At 49.0% G+C, this 19874-nt stretch overlaps 1 protein-coding gene across 1 annotated transcript; it reads left to right on the top strand.

Moving 5' to 3' along the window:
• Positions 1-10: 10 nt before the first annotated feature.
• LOC309524486 (filamin-A-like) lies at positions 11-17067 on the top strand. Its single transcript, XM_082242431.1, has 14 exons — positions 11-136; positions 502-675; positions 814-975; positions 1110-1313; positions 2102-2254; positions 3023-3145; positions 5034-5300; positions 7086-7223; positions 9493-9608; positions 10341-10473; positions 13965-14141; positions 14239-14457; positions 14850-15038; positions 16148-17067. The coding sequence occupies exons 3-14, from the start codon at positions 825-827 to the stop codon at positions 16333-16335; spliced, it is 2058 nt and encodes a 685-aa protein (XP_082098557.1). The 5' UTR covers positions 11-136; positions 502-675; positions 814-824; the 3' UTR covers positions 16336-17067.
• Positions 17068-19874: the final 2807 nt, after the last annotated feature.

The raw sequence follows: 19874 nt of genomic DNA, 5'->3' as shown, positions 1-19874 counted from the left end.
TCCATAGGTAGCCCACTGCAGTTCTACGTGGACTATGTCAACAGTGGCCACGTGACTGCTTATGGACCAGGACTCATCCACGGGGTAGTCAACAAGCCAGCAGTCTTCACCGTCAACACAAAAGATGCAGGAGAAGGTGAGTCCGCAGGGTCCACTTGGTGCTTGGAACTGCTCCTGCCCTCTGGTTTTCTGGCCATTTGGGCAAGGCTGTTGATGCTTCTGTTCTGTGTAAATGCACACAGCAGCTACCTGATCCCTCCATTCCTTGCTGCAGGGAAGCAGCAGAGAAAATAGGCTTAGGATTGTGTGCTCTTCTTCACAAATCTGTCATTGAGATGCCTAGCAAAACCAAATATGCAAACTTGTATAGTCACACACACACACATTTGGGGGGGGGGTCTGCCTTGATTTTCAGCACAGGAGCACACTGGCTCAGTTACTGGGGCACTAGGGCTAATGGCTCTTCCTGTGCTTTACGTTTGATGTTCTGCTTGTTTCCAGGCGGCCTCTCTCTGGCCATCGAAGGCCCCTCCAAGGCTGAGATTGGCTGCACTGATAACCAGGATGGCACTTGCACAGTGTCGTATCTTCCCGTTCTGCCTGGCGACTACAACATATTGGTGAAATACAATGACAAGCACATCCCAGGAAGTCCCTTCACTGCCAAGATTACTGGTGAGATCTGGAGCCGGCCCACCTGGGCTAATTAAGGAAAGAAAGGGGCGGGTGGTAAGCTCACACTGAAGGGGAAGGAGAAGGTAGGCTGCAGGCCCACCTTGACGGCACAATGCCTGCCTTTCTCTGCTTCTGCAGGAGATGACACGATGCGCATGTCCCATCTCAAAGTGGGCTCCTCTGCCGACATCCCCTTGAACATCACCGAGACGGACCTGAGCCAGCTGACAGCCACCGTGATCCCACCTTCTGGTCGTGAGGAGCCTTGTCTGCTCAAACACCTACGCAATGGGCATGTTGGTGAGTGACCGAGAAGACCTCCACTTTTCTGGTTATGTCCCAAGCCGACTGGCAGAGCTCATGGGTAGAAGAAAAGATTATATAGGTATAACGATTCTCTTTTGCTTCTTCCTTTCCACCCCATCTTTCTGTAGGAATTTCTTTTGTCCCCAAAGAGATTGGAGAGCACATTGTGAACATCAAGAAGAATGGGCTGCACATCCCCAACAGCCCCATCACAGTGATGATCAGCCAGTCTGAAATTGGCGATGCCAGCCGCGTCAGGGTCTCTGGCCCAGGGCTCAGCGAGGGACGGACATTTGAACCTTCAGAGTTCATTATTGACACAAGAGATGCTGGTATGCAGGTTTATAATCCTTTGGTTCAAAGACAAGGGCTACTCGCCATGGTGGCTGTGCTGTCGGAGGGAGTTTGCCTCAAGTGAGGACCAGTTGCTGGGAGTGGCAGGTGGGGCAAGGGCTGGCCAGCTTCCTTTGGGCAAGTGTTGGACTAAGGTGGGCCCTCTGGCCTGATCCATCAGGGCTCTTTAGTTCTTATTGCTCTTGGGGAGCAATACGCCAGAAACACAAATCACTAAGTCAATAAGATCCTTGGTTTGTTTTCATCTCTTCCACCCCACTGACTGATCCAATCTGTTTCACCATGATGACGCTGGCTGTTTGTCCTCCAGCTGACAAGCCCCATCTTTGGCTAGCCTGATGTTCAGGAATAGACATAGGAAAGGTAGCATACTGGTGTTCTACTGCTCCATGCATACTAGTTACAACCCTATGTGCATAGGTGTTTAGAGAAGCCCTTCTTGAAAAGTGGACCATGTGACTTTTGCAGGATGTACTGTTATGTGAGCAAGGTAGACTAAAGAGTAAGAAGCAGGGTGCAAAAAGAGGAGCTGTACCTATTTATCTACTTGCACTTTGACATGCTTTCGAACTGCTAGGTTGGCAGGAGGAGGGACCGAGTAACGGGAGCTCACCCCATCATGGGGATTCGAACCACCGACCTTCTGATCAGCAAGTCCTAGGCTCTGTGGTTTAACCCACAGCCCCACCCGCATCCCCAATAGCTCATGGTGGTGATGTCCAAACATATAACAAAACCCTGTTACTACAAACTGCTTCTCTCTTAGGTTATGGTGGGCTGAGCTTGTCCATTGAAGGCCCCAGTAAGGTCGACATCAATACTGAGGACCTAGAGGATGGTACTTGCAAAGTCACATATTGTCCAACAGAGCCTGGCAACTACATCATCAACATCAAGTTTGCAGACCAGCATGTTCCAGGTGCGGGTAGTCTCCTCTCTGGTGGGTTGTTGCATGGGGCGAGGGGAGCAAAGGTGCATTCAGGAAGTGCTGGTGGGACCCTAGAACATGTCTCCAATTGAAGATGGGACAAAGGTGTCCGTAATACTTGGGTTGCTGGAAGAGATTGCAAGTTACCTTCCAGTGCTTGCTTCTGGTTGAACTATGGATACAAAGCATTGCAGGAGTTGAAAGCAGGGGGTTCATCACTTGTAAAACAAATATCTGCTCCAACGTATATGCAGCCTACACACTGCATGATCAGCAGCATTGCCTGGTGCAGCTTTTTGCTGTTCAGGGTTGCAGATAAAGGGCAGTCCAATGCTCCTCTGCATCCTCCCCAGCAGCAGACCAAGGCAAAGAGGCCTCGCTTACTTCCTGACTTGGTGTCGCTTTTTTATTTTTTATGTAGGCCTTGTATGGAGAACATTCAGTCCTTAGTTAGTGATAAGTCTAAAACGTGTGACAAAATGATTGCATAGTTTTCTTAATGAGATTTAATGCCAGATGAGAGGCGATGGCTACACTGGAGGATGTTGAGGGCGGGTGTGTGTGTGTGTGTGTGTGTTGTGACATTCAAAAGCTTACACAGGGAAGTTGATTCTTTCTCTGGCTCCTGCCCTGAAACCTACCCCCCCCCCCAATCCATGATCTCCTCTCCCTGAAAGGGCCAATTGGGGCATGTGGCCGAGCCAGTAAGTCCCTCTCCCTCTGGCTTACTTTCTCTCCCCCTCCATCTCTCTGGTGCAGGGAGTCCATTTTCTGTGAAGGTGACAGGAGAAGGACGAATGAAGCAGATGATCACGCGCCGTCGCAAAGCCCCCTCCGTTGCCAACATTGGCAGCCAGTGCGACCTCAGTTTGAAAATCCCAGGTGAGTGGCTTAAGGATAGGCTTTGTGGTTTGGGGTGCTGCCTAAAACAAGCCCAGCAGTGGAGAGCTATTGCCCAAAACGAGCTATTAAGTACCCCTCCCACATGGTTAAAGGTCAGGAATATTCCAATCCCACCCTTGAACTTGGCACAGAGAAGTTTGGAAGGCCCATGGACAGTGCCCAGCAAAATTTTGGAACCCAGAGTATGTGTTCAAATCTCCATAAGCCTTGTTTTCCAGCTCAGAATGATACAGTGCAAAACCAAAGCATATTCAGCCAGTTGACTCGTAGTTCCCCCAGTTGGCACAGAGGCTGTTAGAAAGGGGAAAATGCTGAAGTGTAGGACAGGCATGGCCATCTGGGAGTCCTTCCAAACCATAGCCAAGTTGGTGGAACACTTTGGTTTAAGACACAGGTTGGTAACTGGGAGCCACATACAGCCCTTGACCTCATGTTATGTAGCCCTCAATGCCTCCTAAAGTTTTCCCATTCTCTCATCCCAGCACAATTACTTTCTTTTCATTTCTCCTGTTGTTGCTTTCCCTTTAATATGTAGAGTTTCAGAATTTTATTCGAGTTTTTTGGTGTATATGTGCTTGCTTTTTTCCTGGTTGTAAGGCTCAGAAGTAAAACTGTGGCTAGACTGTTGTGTTTGCAAGTGGAGTGAAAACTGCTTCTATTTGAATATAAATCAGCAGTTTAGGGCATTGTGTCCAAACCCCTAATGTCAGCAGAACTACTCGGAAACAATGAGGGTAATTTCATGCATGTTTTGAAAAGGGGAGAAGGACCACTGCAAATCTACCTCCTTGAGGGGGGATCTCTTTGGGAAGGCCGCATTCCTCAATGCACCACCACCACGTGCATGTTCTGTAACTGGTGCTGGCTACCAGGACAGGCCTCACACTGTGTTAGAATTCAGATGGCCTGTGGAAGAAGTGTGACATTTGTACAGTGAAATACCTCTGCTTGCCAGTGGTCTCTGCTCCTGCCAAGGCTATTGTGGACGGGATCCTGTCCTGGCCTTCATCTAGAATAGGCATCCCCAACCTGCGGCCCTCCAGATGTTTTGGCCTACAACTCCCATGATCCCTACCTAACAGGACCAGTGGTCAGGGATGATGGGAACTGTAGTCCAAAACATCTGGAGGACCAAAGGTTGGGGGTGACTGATCTAGAACAATAGGGATGCAGTATCACTTGCTTTGTATTTACAAGGGTTGTTTTGTTTTGTTTTTAGAAGAAATATTGGATCTGGAGAAAATTATTAAGATCTGACTATTCAGACAAGGGGACGTGGGTGGCGCTGTGGGTAAAACCTCAGCGACTAGGACTTGCCGATCGCATGGTCGGCGGTTCGAATCCCTGCGGCGGGGTGCGCTCCCGTTGCTCGGTCCCAGCGCCTGCCAACCTAGCAGTTCGAAAGCACCCCCGGGTGCAAGTAGATAAATAGGGACTGCTTACTAGTGGGAAGGTAAACGGCGTTCCGTGTACTGCGCTGGCGCAGGCTCGCCAGAGCAGCTTTGTCACGCTGGCCACATGACCCGGAAGTGTCTTCGGACAGCGCTGGCTCCCGGCCTCTAGAGTGAGATGAGCGCACAACCCTAGAGTCTGTCAAGACTGGCCCGTACCGGCAGGGGTACCTTTACCTTTATTCAGACAAGGAGCAGCATTAAGTTACCTTGAGAATGGGGTAGGGAGACAAGGGGTTAAGTGTGAACTGGACTAAGATCCAGCTGCTCTGAATGCCCTGTGGGCCACCCCTGCCATAGAATGTGTGTGGGTCTTGATGGTCTTGGCACAGTGGTGTTGGCTGATGGTAGGGAAGGAGCGAAGCTGCGGTCTCATGTTTCTACAGCTGTTTTATTTGCTGCCCCTTCTCCCACAGAAATCAACATCCGGGACATGACGGCTCAGGTCACCAGCCCTTCAGGCAAGTCCCACGATGCAGAGATCTTGGAGGCAGAAAACAACACTTACTGCATCCGCTTTGTGCCCACTGAGACGGGCATCCACTCTGTCAGCGTCAAGTACAAAGGGCAGCATGTGCCCGGAAGCCCCTTCCAGTTCACCGTGGGCCCTCTTGGCGAGGGTGGTGCACACAAGGTCCGGGCAGGTGGCCCTGGACTGGAGAGAGCTGAAGCTGGCGTGCCAGGTAGGACTGTGGCCTTGGACGGGGGACGGAGGTGGGGAGGGGACAGGATAGGCAAAAGGGTGTAACTTGGGAGTTGTGGGAGGGAGGGGTGTGAGATGGTACAGCCTGGGCCTGGAAAAGTCTTTTGATGCAGTGATGGGGACTGAGGCAGGTCAGCCTCCATTGTCAGACATGACTGCAGGGGTGCCTTGGAACCCTGGAATCTCAGAATGGTAGAGCTGGAAGGGACTCCGAGGGTCATTTAGTCCAACCCCCTGCAATGCAGGAATCTCCGCGAAAGCATCCATGGCAGATGGTCATCCAACCTCTGCTTAAACACTTCCAGTGAAGGAGAGTCCACCACCTCCCAAGGGAGCCCATTCAACTGTCCAATGGCTCTGTCAGAAGCTTCTTCTCAATGTTTAGTTAGAATCTCCTTTCTTATAACTTGAAGCCACTGAAAACAAGTTTGCTCCCTCTTCCATGTAACAGCCCTCTAGATGCTGGTAGAGGGCTTTCCTATCTCCTCTCACTCTCCTCTTATCCAGGCTAAACACGCCCAACTCCCTCAACTGTTGCTCATAAGTCCTAGTTTCCAGACCCTTGATCATCCTTCAGAAGTTGTTGGGACCCACAACTCTCATCAGCCCGAGACAGCAAAAAATGGTAGTCAGGGATGATCGGAGCTGTAGTCCATAGAACCATAGGTTAGGCACCATTTAATGATAAGGAAATGATGGGGAAATGTGCCCAATGTCTTCTTCCGCCCACCAGGCCACATCGTCCTCCCATCTCCCTTCAGTTTTCAGCTCCCATATCCCGAGAAGTGGGGCCTGTCCCCTGGGCGTGTTCTGTAAAACTCAAGTGTACTTGAAATAAAAAAATTCCTTCCAGTAGCACCTTAAAGACCAACTAAGTTAGTTCTTGGTATGAGCTTTCGTGTGCATGCACACTTCTTCAGATACACAGAGTGTGCATGCACACGAAAGCTCATACCAAGAACTAACTTAGTTGGTCTTTAAGGTGCTACTGGAAGGAATTTTTTTTATTTTGACTATGGCAGACCAACACGGCTACCTATCTGTAACTGGAATCAAGTGTACTTGGATGATGATTATATAGCACCACCAGTCTTGCTATCAGAATCCCCCTGGGCCTTGTGGCTAAGGGCAAATCCACACTTAAAGCACATCACTTCCCCAAAGAATCTTGGGCCCTGTCGTTTGTTATGGGTACTGTGACTTGTAGTCCTGTGAGTGGGAAACTGTGGTTCCCAGGCTTCTTTGGGAAGGTGCTTTAGATGTATGGTGGAGTTCTGCCCTAAGCTGGGAGTAGCCAACATGATGCCCTCAAAGATGCTGTTGGACTACAGGTCCCATCATCCCTGACCTTTAGCTATGCTCCCTAGGGCTGATGGGAGTTGTAGTCCAGCAACACCTGCAGAACACCATGTTGGCTGTTTTTGGTTTAAGTGATGTATCAGAGGAAGCATCCCCAAACACAAGGGTCAGGATCCACACCACCGGCGAAGGTGTCCTTCCCCATATGGGTGCCCTCCAGATATTGTGGACTAAAGCTCCCTGCCAGTTTAGCCAATGGTTGGGGTTGATGGATCTGAAATCTCTGGCAGACACCAGGTTGGGGAAGGCTATGCAGTGGTCACTGGAACAAACTCTGCAAAGCATGTTTCGGATATTAGTAAGAGAAAGGCTTTTTGTCCCAAGCTTAGTGCTAAGGTGGAACTTGCATTAGCAAAAGAGGACGATGGAGCGCCTCCTGATAAGACTTGTTTGCCTTCTTCCCCAGCTGAGTTTAGCATCTGGACGCGGGAGGCTGGGGCTGGTGGCCTCTCCATTGCTGTGGAGGGCCCCAGTAAGGCAGAGATTGCTTTTGAAGACCGAAAAGATGGTTCATGTGGTGTTTCCTACATTGTGCAAGAACCTGGTAAGTGGTCATGGGTGCTGCATGGAGAAGACTGCTGCATGGGCTGAGGGTTTTTAACAGGAGATTTAAAGAAGGGAGGGCATGGATGCAGAGGGGAAGGGGGGGTGTTCTGTGTGCCTGAGAGGGTGAGGTGGGGCAATTTTGCCAGCTGCAGCAGATGCATGAGAATTAGGGAATACTTAGTGAGAGATCAAAATCTTGGGCTCTGCCATCTCCCTAATGCTAACCCCAAGATGAGGGGTGTGTGGACTGAAAACAGCCTTTATCAGCACTACAGGGTGAAGGACTAGGCCCTCTCCACCAAAAGAGGGGACGTTTGGTGTCAGTGCAAAACAGCCTTTTCTGGGGCAGGTCCCTGGTTCTGGAATCCCCTCCCCAGGGAGGCTAGACTGGCCCCGTCCTTGATGGTTTCCAGGGGGAAGTGGCCCCCATTTTTATTACATCCGACATTTAATTCGATGTTGAAGGGTTTAACTCTCTTTTCTTCTTGGTTCTCAATATTGTGTTCCAATTCTATTACTGAGTGGTGGACCACAGCTCCCATCATCCCTGACCTTTGGCTATGCTCCCTAGGGCTGATGGGAGTTGTAGACCGGCAGCTTCTGGAGAACCCCCCCCCCACACACACACACCTCCATCATGGCCTCCTCACTCTTGGCGTTTGCACTGGCTTTCATACTTTTACCCCTTGTAAACCAAGCTTGTGGAATGGCCCTTGTTTCAGCCGAATGGTGGTATACAAATGTGGTGTTAAATGGATGTAGATAGCTCCCAATTTAACTGAATCTGAGGGGGGTGGGGTGAAGGTAGCCCTGTCAAGGTAGTGGAGAATGCAAGAGCCAAGAAGGGCAGCCTTACACATCACTGTGGAGAGGTGATCTAAAAACAGTCCACCTAGGTTTTCAATGGCCAGGTCAAAGGCCTGGAGAAGGCAAGGCTTCAGGCTATTCCTAGGCAGAGGGATAGGAGCCAGAAGACACAGGTATTAGAGAGAAAGAGAACATGGCTGGTGCAAGGCTCAGTGAAGGGAGATCCCTGCTGCTCTTTGCTCCACAGGTTGTATATCTGCCTTAAGCAATAATAAATTAAGGATCGTGTTCCAACATCCGATTCAAAGAATCATATGTTGAGCACAAGGCAGATGGAAGTTGTATGTTGCAACTCGGAAACCGAGGTCTGTTCCAACGGGTGGCTGCTGGAGAAGCTCCAGAGGCAGACCTCTCTCTCTCTCCAGAGCTTGTTCTAGCTCCTTCTCTTGGGAACGGCTCCCATAAGCCACTCAGGGAATCTGCAGGCAGCCAACTTCTGGAATCCAACAGGCATCGTGTTGCCAACTACCTGGAATGGATCCAGTGCTCTAAAGAGCTTTCTGTTTGCTAATGAGGCTGGCAGATCTTTGGAAGCGGCCATCTGGAACGCAAGCTGGGTAATTGGCTGCCCCACAGTTTGCAAGTAGGGGAGGGAATCTCAGCCAGATCTCAAATGCTTTTTATTGAAGGCGGGGAGGGGAGGGCTGCTTTCAACAGAGGATTGTACTTGGAGATGCATTATTATAACCTCCATCCTTATCAAACACAATGTGTTAATTAAGGATTGGGGCTTGAGGTAGTACGGTGTTTTAGAAGAACTTCTACGTGCTAGAGGTGTGAATTTTGAAGTCTACTGAAAACTTTTGATACAGAAATCAGCACTCAAAATGTTTTTGGAGCATCTCTCACTCCCATTTTTGGCAGTTCAGTTGTTGAAATATGTAATTTCAAGCAAACTGTTAAATATGAAATACAACTTCATGCTGTGATTCTGATATTACCCAAATAGTAAATATGTGGTAATTGTTCCATATGGGGACCCATCTGCACGTCAAACTGATAATTTGATAAAAGAGAAAATACAGTAATTACAAACTTCATTAAATTAAAAAGTCATTCAATTAAAATTGGTAGTGGCAACATCTAATATTTCTTTTTACACATTGTATTAACCAAATGCAGACTGAATAATAATAAAAAAGAAATCTTCAGAGGGTTTCCTTAAAAATCATCAGTGATGGAGCCGTATGTATTTGCAAAGATGTGCATGGCCACTGCTGAAAAGCCCCAAATACCTGCCAGCCTGATGCAGAACAAGGCTTCAGGTGCTGCTCTCATGCTCAGGCAGGTTAAAATCAAACAAGAAAAAACTCCCCATGCCTGGATTCCGGTTAGTCATCCACTGACTGAGCCTTTTGGATAAGCATCCTTAATTCCTCTTCCTCCCTCTTTGCTTGCAGGAGACTACGAGGTTTCTGTGAAGTTCAATGACGAGCACATCCCAGACAGTCCCTTTGTGGTACCTGCCACCTCCACCTCAGATGATGCCCGTCGACTCACTGTTTCTAGTCTTCAGGTGAGGCACTGGGAGAAACCGCCCATTTGCTCCCCCTGCTGGCTGGATTGAGTTGGCACTGTTGCTCTCCTGGGCTGGCTGTTCCTTGATGCAAGAGACTTGGATCCTGAAAGTGGGGCGGGAGAAGAAGCAGATTGGGGCGAGGGTGTGCTCCCAATCTGTACTGATCTGGGGGTGTCGTGTGGCTGAGGTTTTTGCCAAGATAAGGTGATTTAAACAACTTAGGACAAGATGGGTGCAGGGATTGGACCCTTGTGGTCCCTTCCAACCCCACAATTTTATGATTCTGTGGGTGCCTTGTGCCAGCCTTGGGACAGCCACTGTGTCAGCCCTGCTGGCCATCTAGGGATCTGCTCTGGGGTTTTTCTCGTGTCTCGTTTAAAGGCTGCTAACAGTCCCCTGCTCCTTTTGGCTGCTGGGGCTTAAAGATGGAGAGCTTCCCTGGCCCATGCCTCTGCCAATCTTGCTGCCATCCTTTTGAAAACTGCCAGCCTCCCTCTTTCAGGGTACTAGCCTAACAAATCCTCCCCTGTTGCTGCTGCTTGCCTGCCTGCCTCTTGCACTGCGGCCCAGTTTCCTGGGGCAGCTCTCCCTCTCTAAGCCACCTGGCTCTCAGGTAAGTGACCTTCCGCCTTGTCCTCAAGGGGAGGGGAGGGGGGGTTGTGGTAGCCGAAGCTTGATGCCATTGCCCGCTCTGTCCTTTCTGCTGCCTAACGTGCTGTGTGCTTCCAGGAGTCAGGGTTAAAGGTGAACCAGCCAGCCTCGTTTGCCGTCAGCTTGAACGGGGCCAAAGGTGTGATTGATGCCAAGGTGCACAGCCCCTCGGGGGCCCTAGAAGAGTGCCATGTCACAGAAATTGACGAAGGTAAGGAGGGCCTGGCAGAGCAGGGTCAGGCTTGCTGTACAGGTTGATGACCCACCCCCTTCCCTCCCGAAGGTAGAGCTGTTGGGTCCATTTCTCTTCTGACAGTGGAATGGACTCCCTCGGGAAGTGGTGGACTCTCCTTCCTTGGAGATTTTTAAGCAGAGGTTGCCTGCCAGGGATGCTTTGGTTGAGATTCCTGCATTGCAGGGGGTTGGACAAGACTAGATCACCCTTGGGATCCCCTTCTAAATCTACAGTTCTATGATTCCTTTCTAAAATGTAACAGGGGAGGGCAAGCATCTGATGGTGTAGAGCAGGTGTGGGAAACTTGTGGCCCCTCCAAGTGGTGTTGGAACGCCATTTCCCATCAGCTCCAGCAAGTTTGGATTGTGATTCCAAAATAATTGAGGCCCAAAACAGGTTCCTTGGGCTTGAGACTTTTCTGTGTGTGGTTGGCCTCTTTCCCATTGAGGTGATATAAGGTCTAAGCAGATCCAATGGGTTTGTTAAAGAATGATCTGCTTAGACCTTGTGAACCTCCCTGAGATCTTTTGTTAAAGGGGGGTGGTATGTAAGTCTAATACATAAATAAAATAAATGCTTTGCATTCAGAGGCAGAGTCATTTTTTAATTGTGCTGGAAGATGGGTCATTCACATCCAGTTTTAAAAGCAACTGCTACAAAAACTCAAGGTGAAAGGGAAACAGCAGTGGTGGCTTGGGTCATGGCCTGAAAGAACACTCAGGATCTTTGTTTAGCTTTTTTAAAAAATATAAAAATAAAAGCCTTTTCCATGGCAAAGGCTGAACTCCACAAGAGCCCCCGGCAGATCTTGTTTTCCCTCTGATGGAAGATGCTCCCAGAGATAGATGCTGGTCTAAAACCAAACAAGACTCTCTATAAGTCAGCACCTTGAGCAAGATTGAGCAAACCTCCAAGCAGTTTGTAGCAGAATGACCCATCCCCGTAGCATATTCTGCAGTTCTGTCAAGGCATGGGCAATGGAGTTCTGCTGTAGCTGGAGTTCCCAGATGGCATTTGTCAGGTCCATATAAAGAAGTGGGACCTGTGCCCCCCCAGATGTTGGACTACAACTCCCATCATCCGTGAGCACTGGCTAGGACTGTTGCGGGTGGAGGCCCACAGGCTCCCACCGTAAGGGCATTACTGTAAGAAGTCAGGTTGCCAAGCCTGTGCATGATGATGGTGGCCAGGAGTCTTATACGATGGCTGCATCCCTTGAGGAAAGGCACTGCAGGGTCCAGCCTCAGTCTACATCAAAGAGCAAGAAGGCCAACCAAACTGCAAACGTAGACTTACAAGGAGCCTGGCTCTGTCCAGAATTAGTAAATTCTCCTCCTCAAAGTTGGGAGTGGCAGTAATCAACAATGCAAACTGAATCCAGGACACACACACACACGTATTCAGCTTCCATTCTGTAACAGCAATTGCGTAAAAATCTCAGTGGTTATTTCAGGGACTGAGTGATGTTGAGCTGGGAGGTGCTGGCATCCTCCTTACTCTGCCCCCTCCCAACTTTAAACTGCTTTTCTCAGGTTCTCAGCTAAATTTTTCTCAGAGTTGACCCATTGAAATTGTTTTGACCCTGCCTTTTAAAAACATGGATGTGTTTTAGATTTTTCTGTTTTGTTTTATGCTGATTTTTGTGTGAATGTTGTGATTGATGTGATAAGCCACTTTGAGTTGCTTTTGTAAAAATAGTAACTAATAATTGATGATTCAAAGTGACTTATCACTCCATTAGATTCCTTGATTTCAGTAGGCATACTCTGAGTACAACTTACTTGACTACTACGCCGTACAACTAAGATGTGGTAACAAAAAAAAGGCTGTCTGGAGGTGGGGGTTGGCAATGCAGAAGAGGAAATGGGAGGGGCAGAAACATGCCCAGGGCCAACAAAAAGACAAATTTTAAGCGCCCAGTCGCTTCCTGCTGGCTTGAGGACTCTCCCAACACGGTTCTCTTCATGGAATCGTGAGTGGAAGTGGGCAGGGTGTGTCTTAAGCTGTGCAGGACAGAGCCACCTGCCTAGAGTGCCCATTTTGCCAAGTTACTTTACTGAGGAGGCCACAGTCCTGTTGCTGCAAAGTTCAGAGCTTGTGCAGTTCTCTGTGCAGGCTGCTGGGTCAAAATGCTGCTGAGTCTGCACAGCTGGTTTCCTGTAGTGGCATCTGCTGTGTTGGTGGTGGTGATGATGGCATGCGAGTGCCCATGGGCAGCTTCCTGCCACCTGCCTTGTGAGCCATCATGCCAGCCCACAATCTCCTGCCTGGTGTGACTCCACACTTTGAGGCAAGGCTGCAGACTTTTGAATAAGTTGCAAAAATTAGGCCAAGCTCTATTGTGGTTCAAGATAGATGTGCAGCTCATCTATGAAATTGTGAAGGGGGGTCCATAATATTCAGTTCCCCAAATCTGCACCTATTTAGGGTGCTCAGTAAGATTCAGGGGCAGATCAGGGCTGTTTCTGTAGAGTAGAGCTTTCCAAGCTGTGTGTTGCATGAACTCTCCCTGCACTCCTTCCAGGGTGGAAAGGGGTTAGTTTAATCTCTGGTTTGCTAGTAAAACTGAATTCCTGTGTTGTGAAATGATGCATGTCTAAAAAGTGTGTACCAACATGAAATGTTTGGAAAGCTCTGCTGTAACAGCATACAAAGTAAGACTGGCAAGGGCTGAAATAGCCAAGGTGTTTCATTTGCAAATAAAAGCAAGGCGGTATAAACTGCAAAATTGCGCTTTGTTATGTAACCTGTAACTGCAGATGTGTGTTTAGAGTAAGAAACAGGGTACCTTTGGGAGCTTTAAAAACTATTCGTAACCGTCACACTTGTGTGTATCATACCCCTATCTGGATCAGGACCCATGTGCTTATTTTTACTAGAGAAGGAAGCAGACACAGAACTACAGGCTACATGTGAGGAGCTTGGCCTTGGGAATATTCTCTTCTAGAGAAAAGGGCAGGTGAGGGGAGTGGGAATGCTCCCCATAGCAACTTCCCCTTTGCTTCTCCCAGCCAAGCTCATTTGGGTTTTGGCATGCCCACTGGCAAATGCCTTTTGCTCTAAACCAAGTTCCACTTCAAGTGTGCTTTTTTAAAACCAGAGCTTACCCCAACAGGTCTCTGTCTGGCTTTTAACCCTTGATCTTAAGCAGTTAAGTCAGCCCCAGCTAGCAGGCCGATGATGAGGGATGATGGGAGAGGTAGTCCAACAACATCTGGAGGGCCCCAGGTTTATTGAGCTACAATTAGCCTGTGTCATTCATGCTGGCTGAATTTGCTGGATATATTTTACTATATAAAGATCTTTGGGTAAAGGTCCATGTAACTAAATGTCCACTTCCTTGGGCTTCCCTTCTGGGATCTGTTCTGTGGTACATGCGCGTGCGCACACACACACGATTTCTCATGGAGCCAATGACAACTGCCGCTTACACCTGCCTGTTTTTCCTCCTCTCGCCTTTCCCACAGACAAATACGCTGTGCGTTTCATCCCCCGTGAGAATGGCATCTACTCTGTTGATGTCAAGTTCAATGGCAGCCACATTCCTGGCAGTCCCTTCAAGATCCGTGTTGGGGAGCTGGGCCAAGCTGGGGACCCAGGGATGGTGTCTGCCTACGGCCCTGGCTTAGAAGGTGGCATGACAGGTAATAAGAGAGCCTAGAGGAAGGGAGGGGGGGAGGGACGAGAGGCTGCCCAGAGCCTTGAAGAGAAGCTGCCGCCTCTTGCTCTTCTCCCCTGCAGGAAGCCCTGCTGAGTTCATAGTCAACACCACAAATGCTGGGCCTGGGGCACTGGCCGTCACCATCGATGGCCCCTCTAAGGTGAAGATGGACTGCCAAGAGTGCCCAGAGGGCTACAAGGTCATCTACACACCAATGGCACCTGGCAGCTACCTCATCTCCATTAAATATGGTGGCCCATACCACATTGCTGGCAGCCCCTTCAAGGCCAAAATCACAGGTAAGAGCCTGGGCTGGGGGGCAGAGAGAAGCTTGGCTTAGGCAAGAAGGTGTCCCATTTTTTAAGGGCTTTGCTATCACTCCAGGCTATGGACCATATCTGAGGACACACAAGTAACATTGTAACCATGTTGTAGCAGAGACTGCAACCTTAACATAGATCGGCCTACCCCAGTTGCCCTCCAGAAGCTGGGTGACAACTCCCACCAACCCTGCCAGCTGGCCATGTTGGCAGAGGCTGATGGGAGTTGGAGTGCAACGGCATCTGGAGGGACCAGGATGATGAAGGCCAATTTATTGGTAATTTGGGGAAGGGGAGGCAAAGAGGGTGTTGCCCAGATACAGCCTTACGCTCCTCGCACCTGTGTAATCGTCCTTCCTTTTCCTTGGCAGGGGCCCGTCTCGTCCCCAGCCACAGCCTCCACGAGACTTCCTCGGTCTTCATGGATGGAGTGGCCAAGCATGATGGAGCAGCCCCCAAGTTTGCCTCTGACGCCAGCAAGGTGGTTGCCAAGGGCCTGGGCCTCAACAAGGGCTTTGTGGGGCAGAAGAACTCTTTCACTGTCGACTGCAGCAAAGCAGGTGAGTGTAGATTTGCTAGGGCAGGTGGGGAGGGGAAGAAAGGCACACAACTGCAAGGTTTTGGTCACTGCGGTTAGAAGCTTTGGAAAGCTAATTTGGGCACCGACCAGGTGATGGTCTGGGTGGGTTTGCTTATGGGGTCAGATGAATGTTTCAAATTGAAATGTATGGTTGGCCCCATCCTAGCTGAGGAGCTTGATGTGGGAAATGATGGCTGGACAAGTCATATAATTTGGAAGTGTATTTTAAAACAAAACACCACCATAAATAGCAATTATAATTCAAGCTACCTAGCCTAGACCAAATACGAAATTTGCATAGTAGCTCCTAAAAGAGATTGGGATTCAGGATCTTCTTCAAGGGTGGCCTCCGAGAGACACACCAGGGTGCTCAGAGGCAAAGCCTGAGGTGCCAGAACTTGAGGCCCAAAGTTGGCAACTCTAGTGAGGGCATTAATTGGCAACCTATGCAGGGGGGGGGGGGAAGGATGGGGACTGGAGAGTTTATAAGAGGGTCTGAAGGGAGAACAAAGGGACAAAAAAAAGTAAGCTGTTTGCTTACTTGCATGTTTGGACCAGTTTCCCCCAATACTGGTGCCCTCCAGCTGCTTTTGACAACGATCTCATCAGCCCCAGTCAGCAGTAAATCACCTGCAGGGCTCAAGATGTTTCCTGCTTGGCAGGGGGTTGGACTCGATGGCCCTTGTGGTCTCTTCCAACTCTATGATTCTATGATTCTAAGATTGGGGAAGGCTGGTCTAGAAATGGAAGGAGAGAAGAGTGGGGAGGGATAATCAAGTTAGTGAGACATTTGGAGCGAAACCAAGGAGTGTGGTGGAGTCTCCTTTTTTGGAGGTCTTTAAGCAGAGGCTTGACAACCATATGTCAGGAGTGCTCTGATGGTGTTTCCTGCTTGGTAGGCGGTTGGACTCGATGGCCCTTGTGGTCTCTTCCAACTCTGTTTCTATGATTCTATGAAACACCTTTTTGCCTCCCTTGTATACTTAAATATATTAGGTCTTTCAACAGGATTAGCTCTTCCCGACCTAAATATCACAGCATGCCTCACTTTTGACTGGACCCCCCTCCCGCCCCTTGCTCTTTCCGCAGGGAACAACATGCTGCTGGTGGGGGTGCATGGCCCCAAGACCCCCTGCGAGGAGATTGTGGTGAAGCACCTGGGCAACCGGCTCTACAACGTCACCTACTTGCTCAAGGACAGAGGGGATTATGTGCTGGTGGTGAAGTGGGGAGAGGAGCACATCCCCGGCAGCCCCTTCCATGTCTCCGTGCCTTAATCCTCCCCCACCCCCACCCCGATTATAACACTGCCCCTCTTGAGCCCTCTTTGTAATGCCACTACCCCAACTCGCCCACCTGAGACGCTGCCTCTTAAACTTCCTTGGCAGGCTTTGTACCGGTGTGGGTGGGGAAAGGGAGCAAGTCGCCCTTGGGATGGGGGGGGGGCGGATTCCTGTGGATCTGTTTACATGCAGCACTAACTCTTTTCAACCAGTTTTGTCAGTGATTTCCCCCCCTTCCCCACCCTTTTTTGGAGGGGAGGAGTGTTGAGGGGCAGGTTTGATTTTGCTTTTCTTGCCAAAGCACTGGCTTCGTGCCCATGGACTGAATTTTGTGCCTCCCTCCCTGAGTTTGCCAGGAAGGCGTCCTTCCTGCCTCAAAAACAGGCACCTGGTACCACATACCTGTATCGGTGCCATCCGCTGCTTGAGAGAACGAAACAAAGCAAAAACCACTGCACCTGATGGAACTGCAGGCGGCCTGTCCCTTTTCTCTCTAGATTTTCACTTTCCCTTCTTCGGCTTGAGATGGAAGCTCCATTGATACACAGATAAGTGGCGGGAGCTGCTGTTGTGCCTCTCCTTGCTTTGCCAGTTTATAACCAAAAATCTTGTTTTAATCCTTCCAAGTCTTAAGTCGTTGTTTGTTGTTGTTATTGTTGTTGTGCACAACTGCCGGTCTCCTTTCTTTTGAGGAGGGAAGGGAATAAAAGTTCTGCTTCAAATGGCTTTTGGTTGTCCTGGTCAATTCTGTTAACTTGGTCCCTTTGCAAAGGCGGACTCAGCTGTTCGTTTTTTGGGCTGCGTTGATTTCCACTTGGAGCCAGTGTGTTCGGAAGTAGAAGACATGTTGAGATCCTGTCCATGCTGTCCTGATAATGGACTCCTGCACACCTGGGCCTCTGTCCTCTGGTCAAATAAACAAACATACATAACAGAAAGGCGGTGGTCCCTGGCTAGTTTCTCACAGAACAAGCGAGACCTCGTTTGTACAGTTCTACAAAGGCTGGAAACTTTTCTAAACCTAAAGCTGGGAATCTTTATTAATGGTTAATTCAGGGGGAACATCTGTATCTCTCTCCCTAATAGCTGCCCATGGCTTTATCTAGCAAAGGATTCTGAACTTAGTGCATAAGGGCTGCCCTCACCCGCTCAGAACACTAGGACTCCAGTGAAGCTGAAGTCCTTCTCACAGCACATAGTTAAACTATGGAGCCTTCTCCCCCATGAGTTTGTGGAATCCTCTCAATAGCTGCTGGCCACAGCGACTCAACGGTTGGAGGCAAGATGCTTTTGCACACTGGTTGCTAGAAACTCTGGAGAGGGAGAATACTCAGGTCCTCTTCACAGGCTTCTTTTGGGCATCTGCTTAGCTGCTGTGCAAACAAGATGCTAGACTAGATGGACCTTGGAGCTGAGCCAGCAAGGCTGCTCTAAGGTGCTTAATGGCTGCACAGCCCCAGAGGTCTGGTGGGCGACCTCCCCCTAGGAGAGTCCCTTGCTACTCTTAGGATGAAACTCCTGGGTTACTAGGAACACTTTGAAAATCATTAGCTTAGAATGCAGCAAGTATTTCTCAAACATCCCACCTAGACCAGAAGGTAGTTGTGGTTCAAAATCTGCCTTGCATTTCTCCAGAACTGAGCAATAGCGCTCAGCTAAAGTTTTGTGTTCAAAGTTTAGCTTGGTTAACATTTTCAGATTGTGATCAGAATTTGCCACAATCAAAATGGGCCTTAGTGCACCTCCTACTCCACTATTTCTTCAGTAAATGTCCTTTTTGCCCTTTTCATTCTTGCTTTTTGTTCCCCACCCTGCTTCTCCAGGCCAACTGATCAAAATTCAGTACTTATTGAGCAAAATAAACAGCTAGGCGGAAACTGAAGAGGGTACAAGAAATAATAATGTATGCTGCTCCTCGAGCTCCATGGAGGCAAATGGAATAGCATTGAAACACATTTAAGCATCAAAGAGAGAAGCATGGGTCTCCCATGTTTAGTTTGAGCATTATGGCAGCCTCATAGCTGTCAACCTTCCCTTTTTTTGCGGGAAATTCCCTTATTCCAGTGCCGCTTCCCACTGCTATCCCAGATTGTTAGATAGCCCATAGATTGTCCCCGAGACAGGTGAGACTGCTGCTCCCTTATTTTTGAGGCTGCTGATCCCTTATTTTCAAATCTGAAAGTTGACAGATATGGGCAGCCTGTAGGGCTGTTCCCTTGATGCGAGGACAGGACACTTCAAGGAACAGGGCTCAGCAGTGTTGTTTCTGCTTAACTGAGCTTGCATGGCAGGTGGGAGGGGGAAATCAGACTGAGGACCACAATCCCAGCTGTGCAACTATCCAGGGGCTACCTGTGGGTGGGACAATAGGCAAAGGTGGGTGGAGAAATAAACACATTTTCAACCTTTGTATGGGAGGCTGCTTTCTACCAACACTCTTCTTCATCTAGGCATCCAAGAGGCAGAGTTCAAGGATGCAGGCCAGCTTGGCAGAAACACTCAGGGAGGCTGAGGGTATGAAGTAGAATGGAAATGATTGTGGAATTTTTTGGGGGGTGGGGGAGGGAGAAGAGTCATATTTGGTACAGAGAAACCTGTGCCTGCTAGTGAAAAGGACTACAGAGGAAAAAATAACAATTGGTCATTTTTGTTTAAAAGCCAGTGCATTTTCTCTTCCTGACAATAAGCATGACTAGCTCGTCTCTCTACTCTTAGGGTGCTTCCAGGTGGCCTGATTTTTTATTTTTAAGCATTTGTCCTAATTGGTTTCTGGGGAAGTTAAATGCTGTTGCATCAAAGCAAGTGCTGCCCCACACTTTCCAGTGCACTTTCCCATTACCTCCCTTAATGCAAAAAGGCCAGTCGTTTGAGGAAGTGGGGCTGTTGTGCAAAACTTCCCAGTCCACTGTGATTGCTCAATATGAATTTACTGGCGTGTGGTTGTCTCTATTTTTGGGTGGGATTCAGTCCAGAAGTGCCCTTGCTCAGCTGTAATTGTAAGCGAGGCCTACAACCAACCAACATTCCATGCTAGCTCTCTAGGGTGGAGCGGTGCTCGTTCACCATATATGTGGCCCCCTAATAGTAGGGTTGTGTATATGCTGCAATTCTGTGGAAGTGGGTGAAATAATGTGGAATGTAGCGTTTGGCAGAGAGTTTGGTGGTTTTCCATTTTGAGGAGAGGGGAAGCAACTTTCTGTCTTCTTTGATTGCAAAGATAACGCTTAATAATATGTGGGCAAAGGTTGCTGAAATCTCGGAAGCCTTTGCATAGCTGAATGAGTGGGTGGGGGCTTCACTGCTTATTATGTCATTACTTTCCCCCGAGTTGCAAAATGAAAATTATGCAAGGTAAGAAAACTTGCATATTTGTATAATTGAGTTGGGGGGGGTCTATAACTTGATTATCTTGGCACAGAGTTCAGCACTGCTAGCTTGCAACCCCAATTACATTCCCTCCAAGTCAGGGGCCCCCTCCAGATGTTGTTGGAGTCCCATCAGCCCCTGACAGTAGAGCCAGTAGTCAGAGACCA

The sequence above is a fragment of the Podarcis vaucheri genome (assembly GCF_965113315.1).
Source record: "Podarcis vaucheri genome assembly, contig: HAP1_SCAFFOLD_326, whole genome shotgun sequence".
NCBI classification, from domain to species: domain Eukaryota; kingdom Metazoa; phylum Chordata; class Lepidosauria; order Squamata; family Lacertidae; genus Podarcis; species Podarcis vaucheri.
This window is presented reverse-complemented; position numbering and strand designations above follow the sequence as displayed.

Excerpts from the sequence above, each read along its gene's own strand:
- LOC309524486 (XM_082242431.1), top strand. The coding sequence starts at position 825 with ATGCGCATGTCCCATCTCAAAGTGGGCTCCTCTGCCGACATCCCCTTG. Across the intron at positions 2,255-3,022 it reads TGCAGACCAGCATGTTCCAG|GGAGTCCATTTTCTGTGAAG; the intron begins GTGCGGGTAGTC and ends TCTCTGGTGCAG. Across the intron at positions 3,146-5,033 it reads CCTCAGTTTGAAAATCCCAG|AAATCAACATCCGGGACATG; the intron begins GTGAGTGGCTTA and ends CTTCTCCCACAG.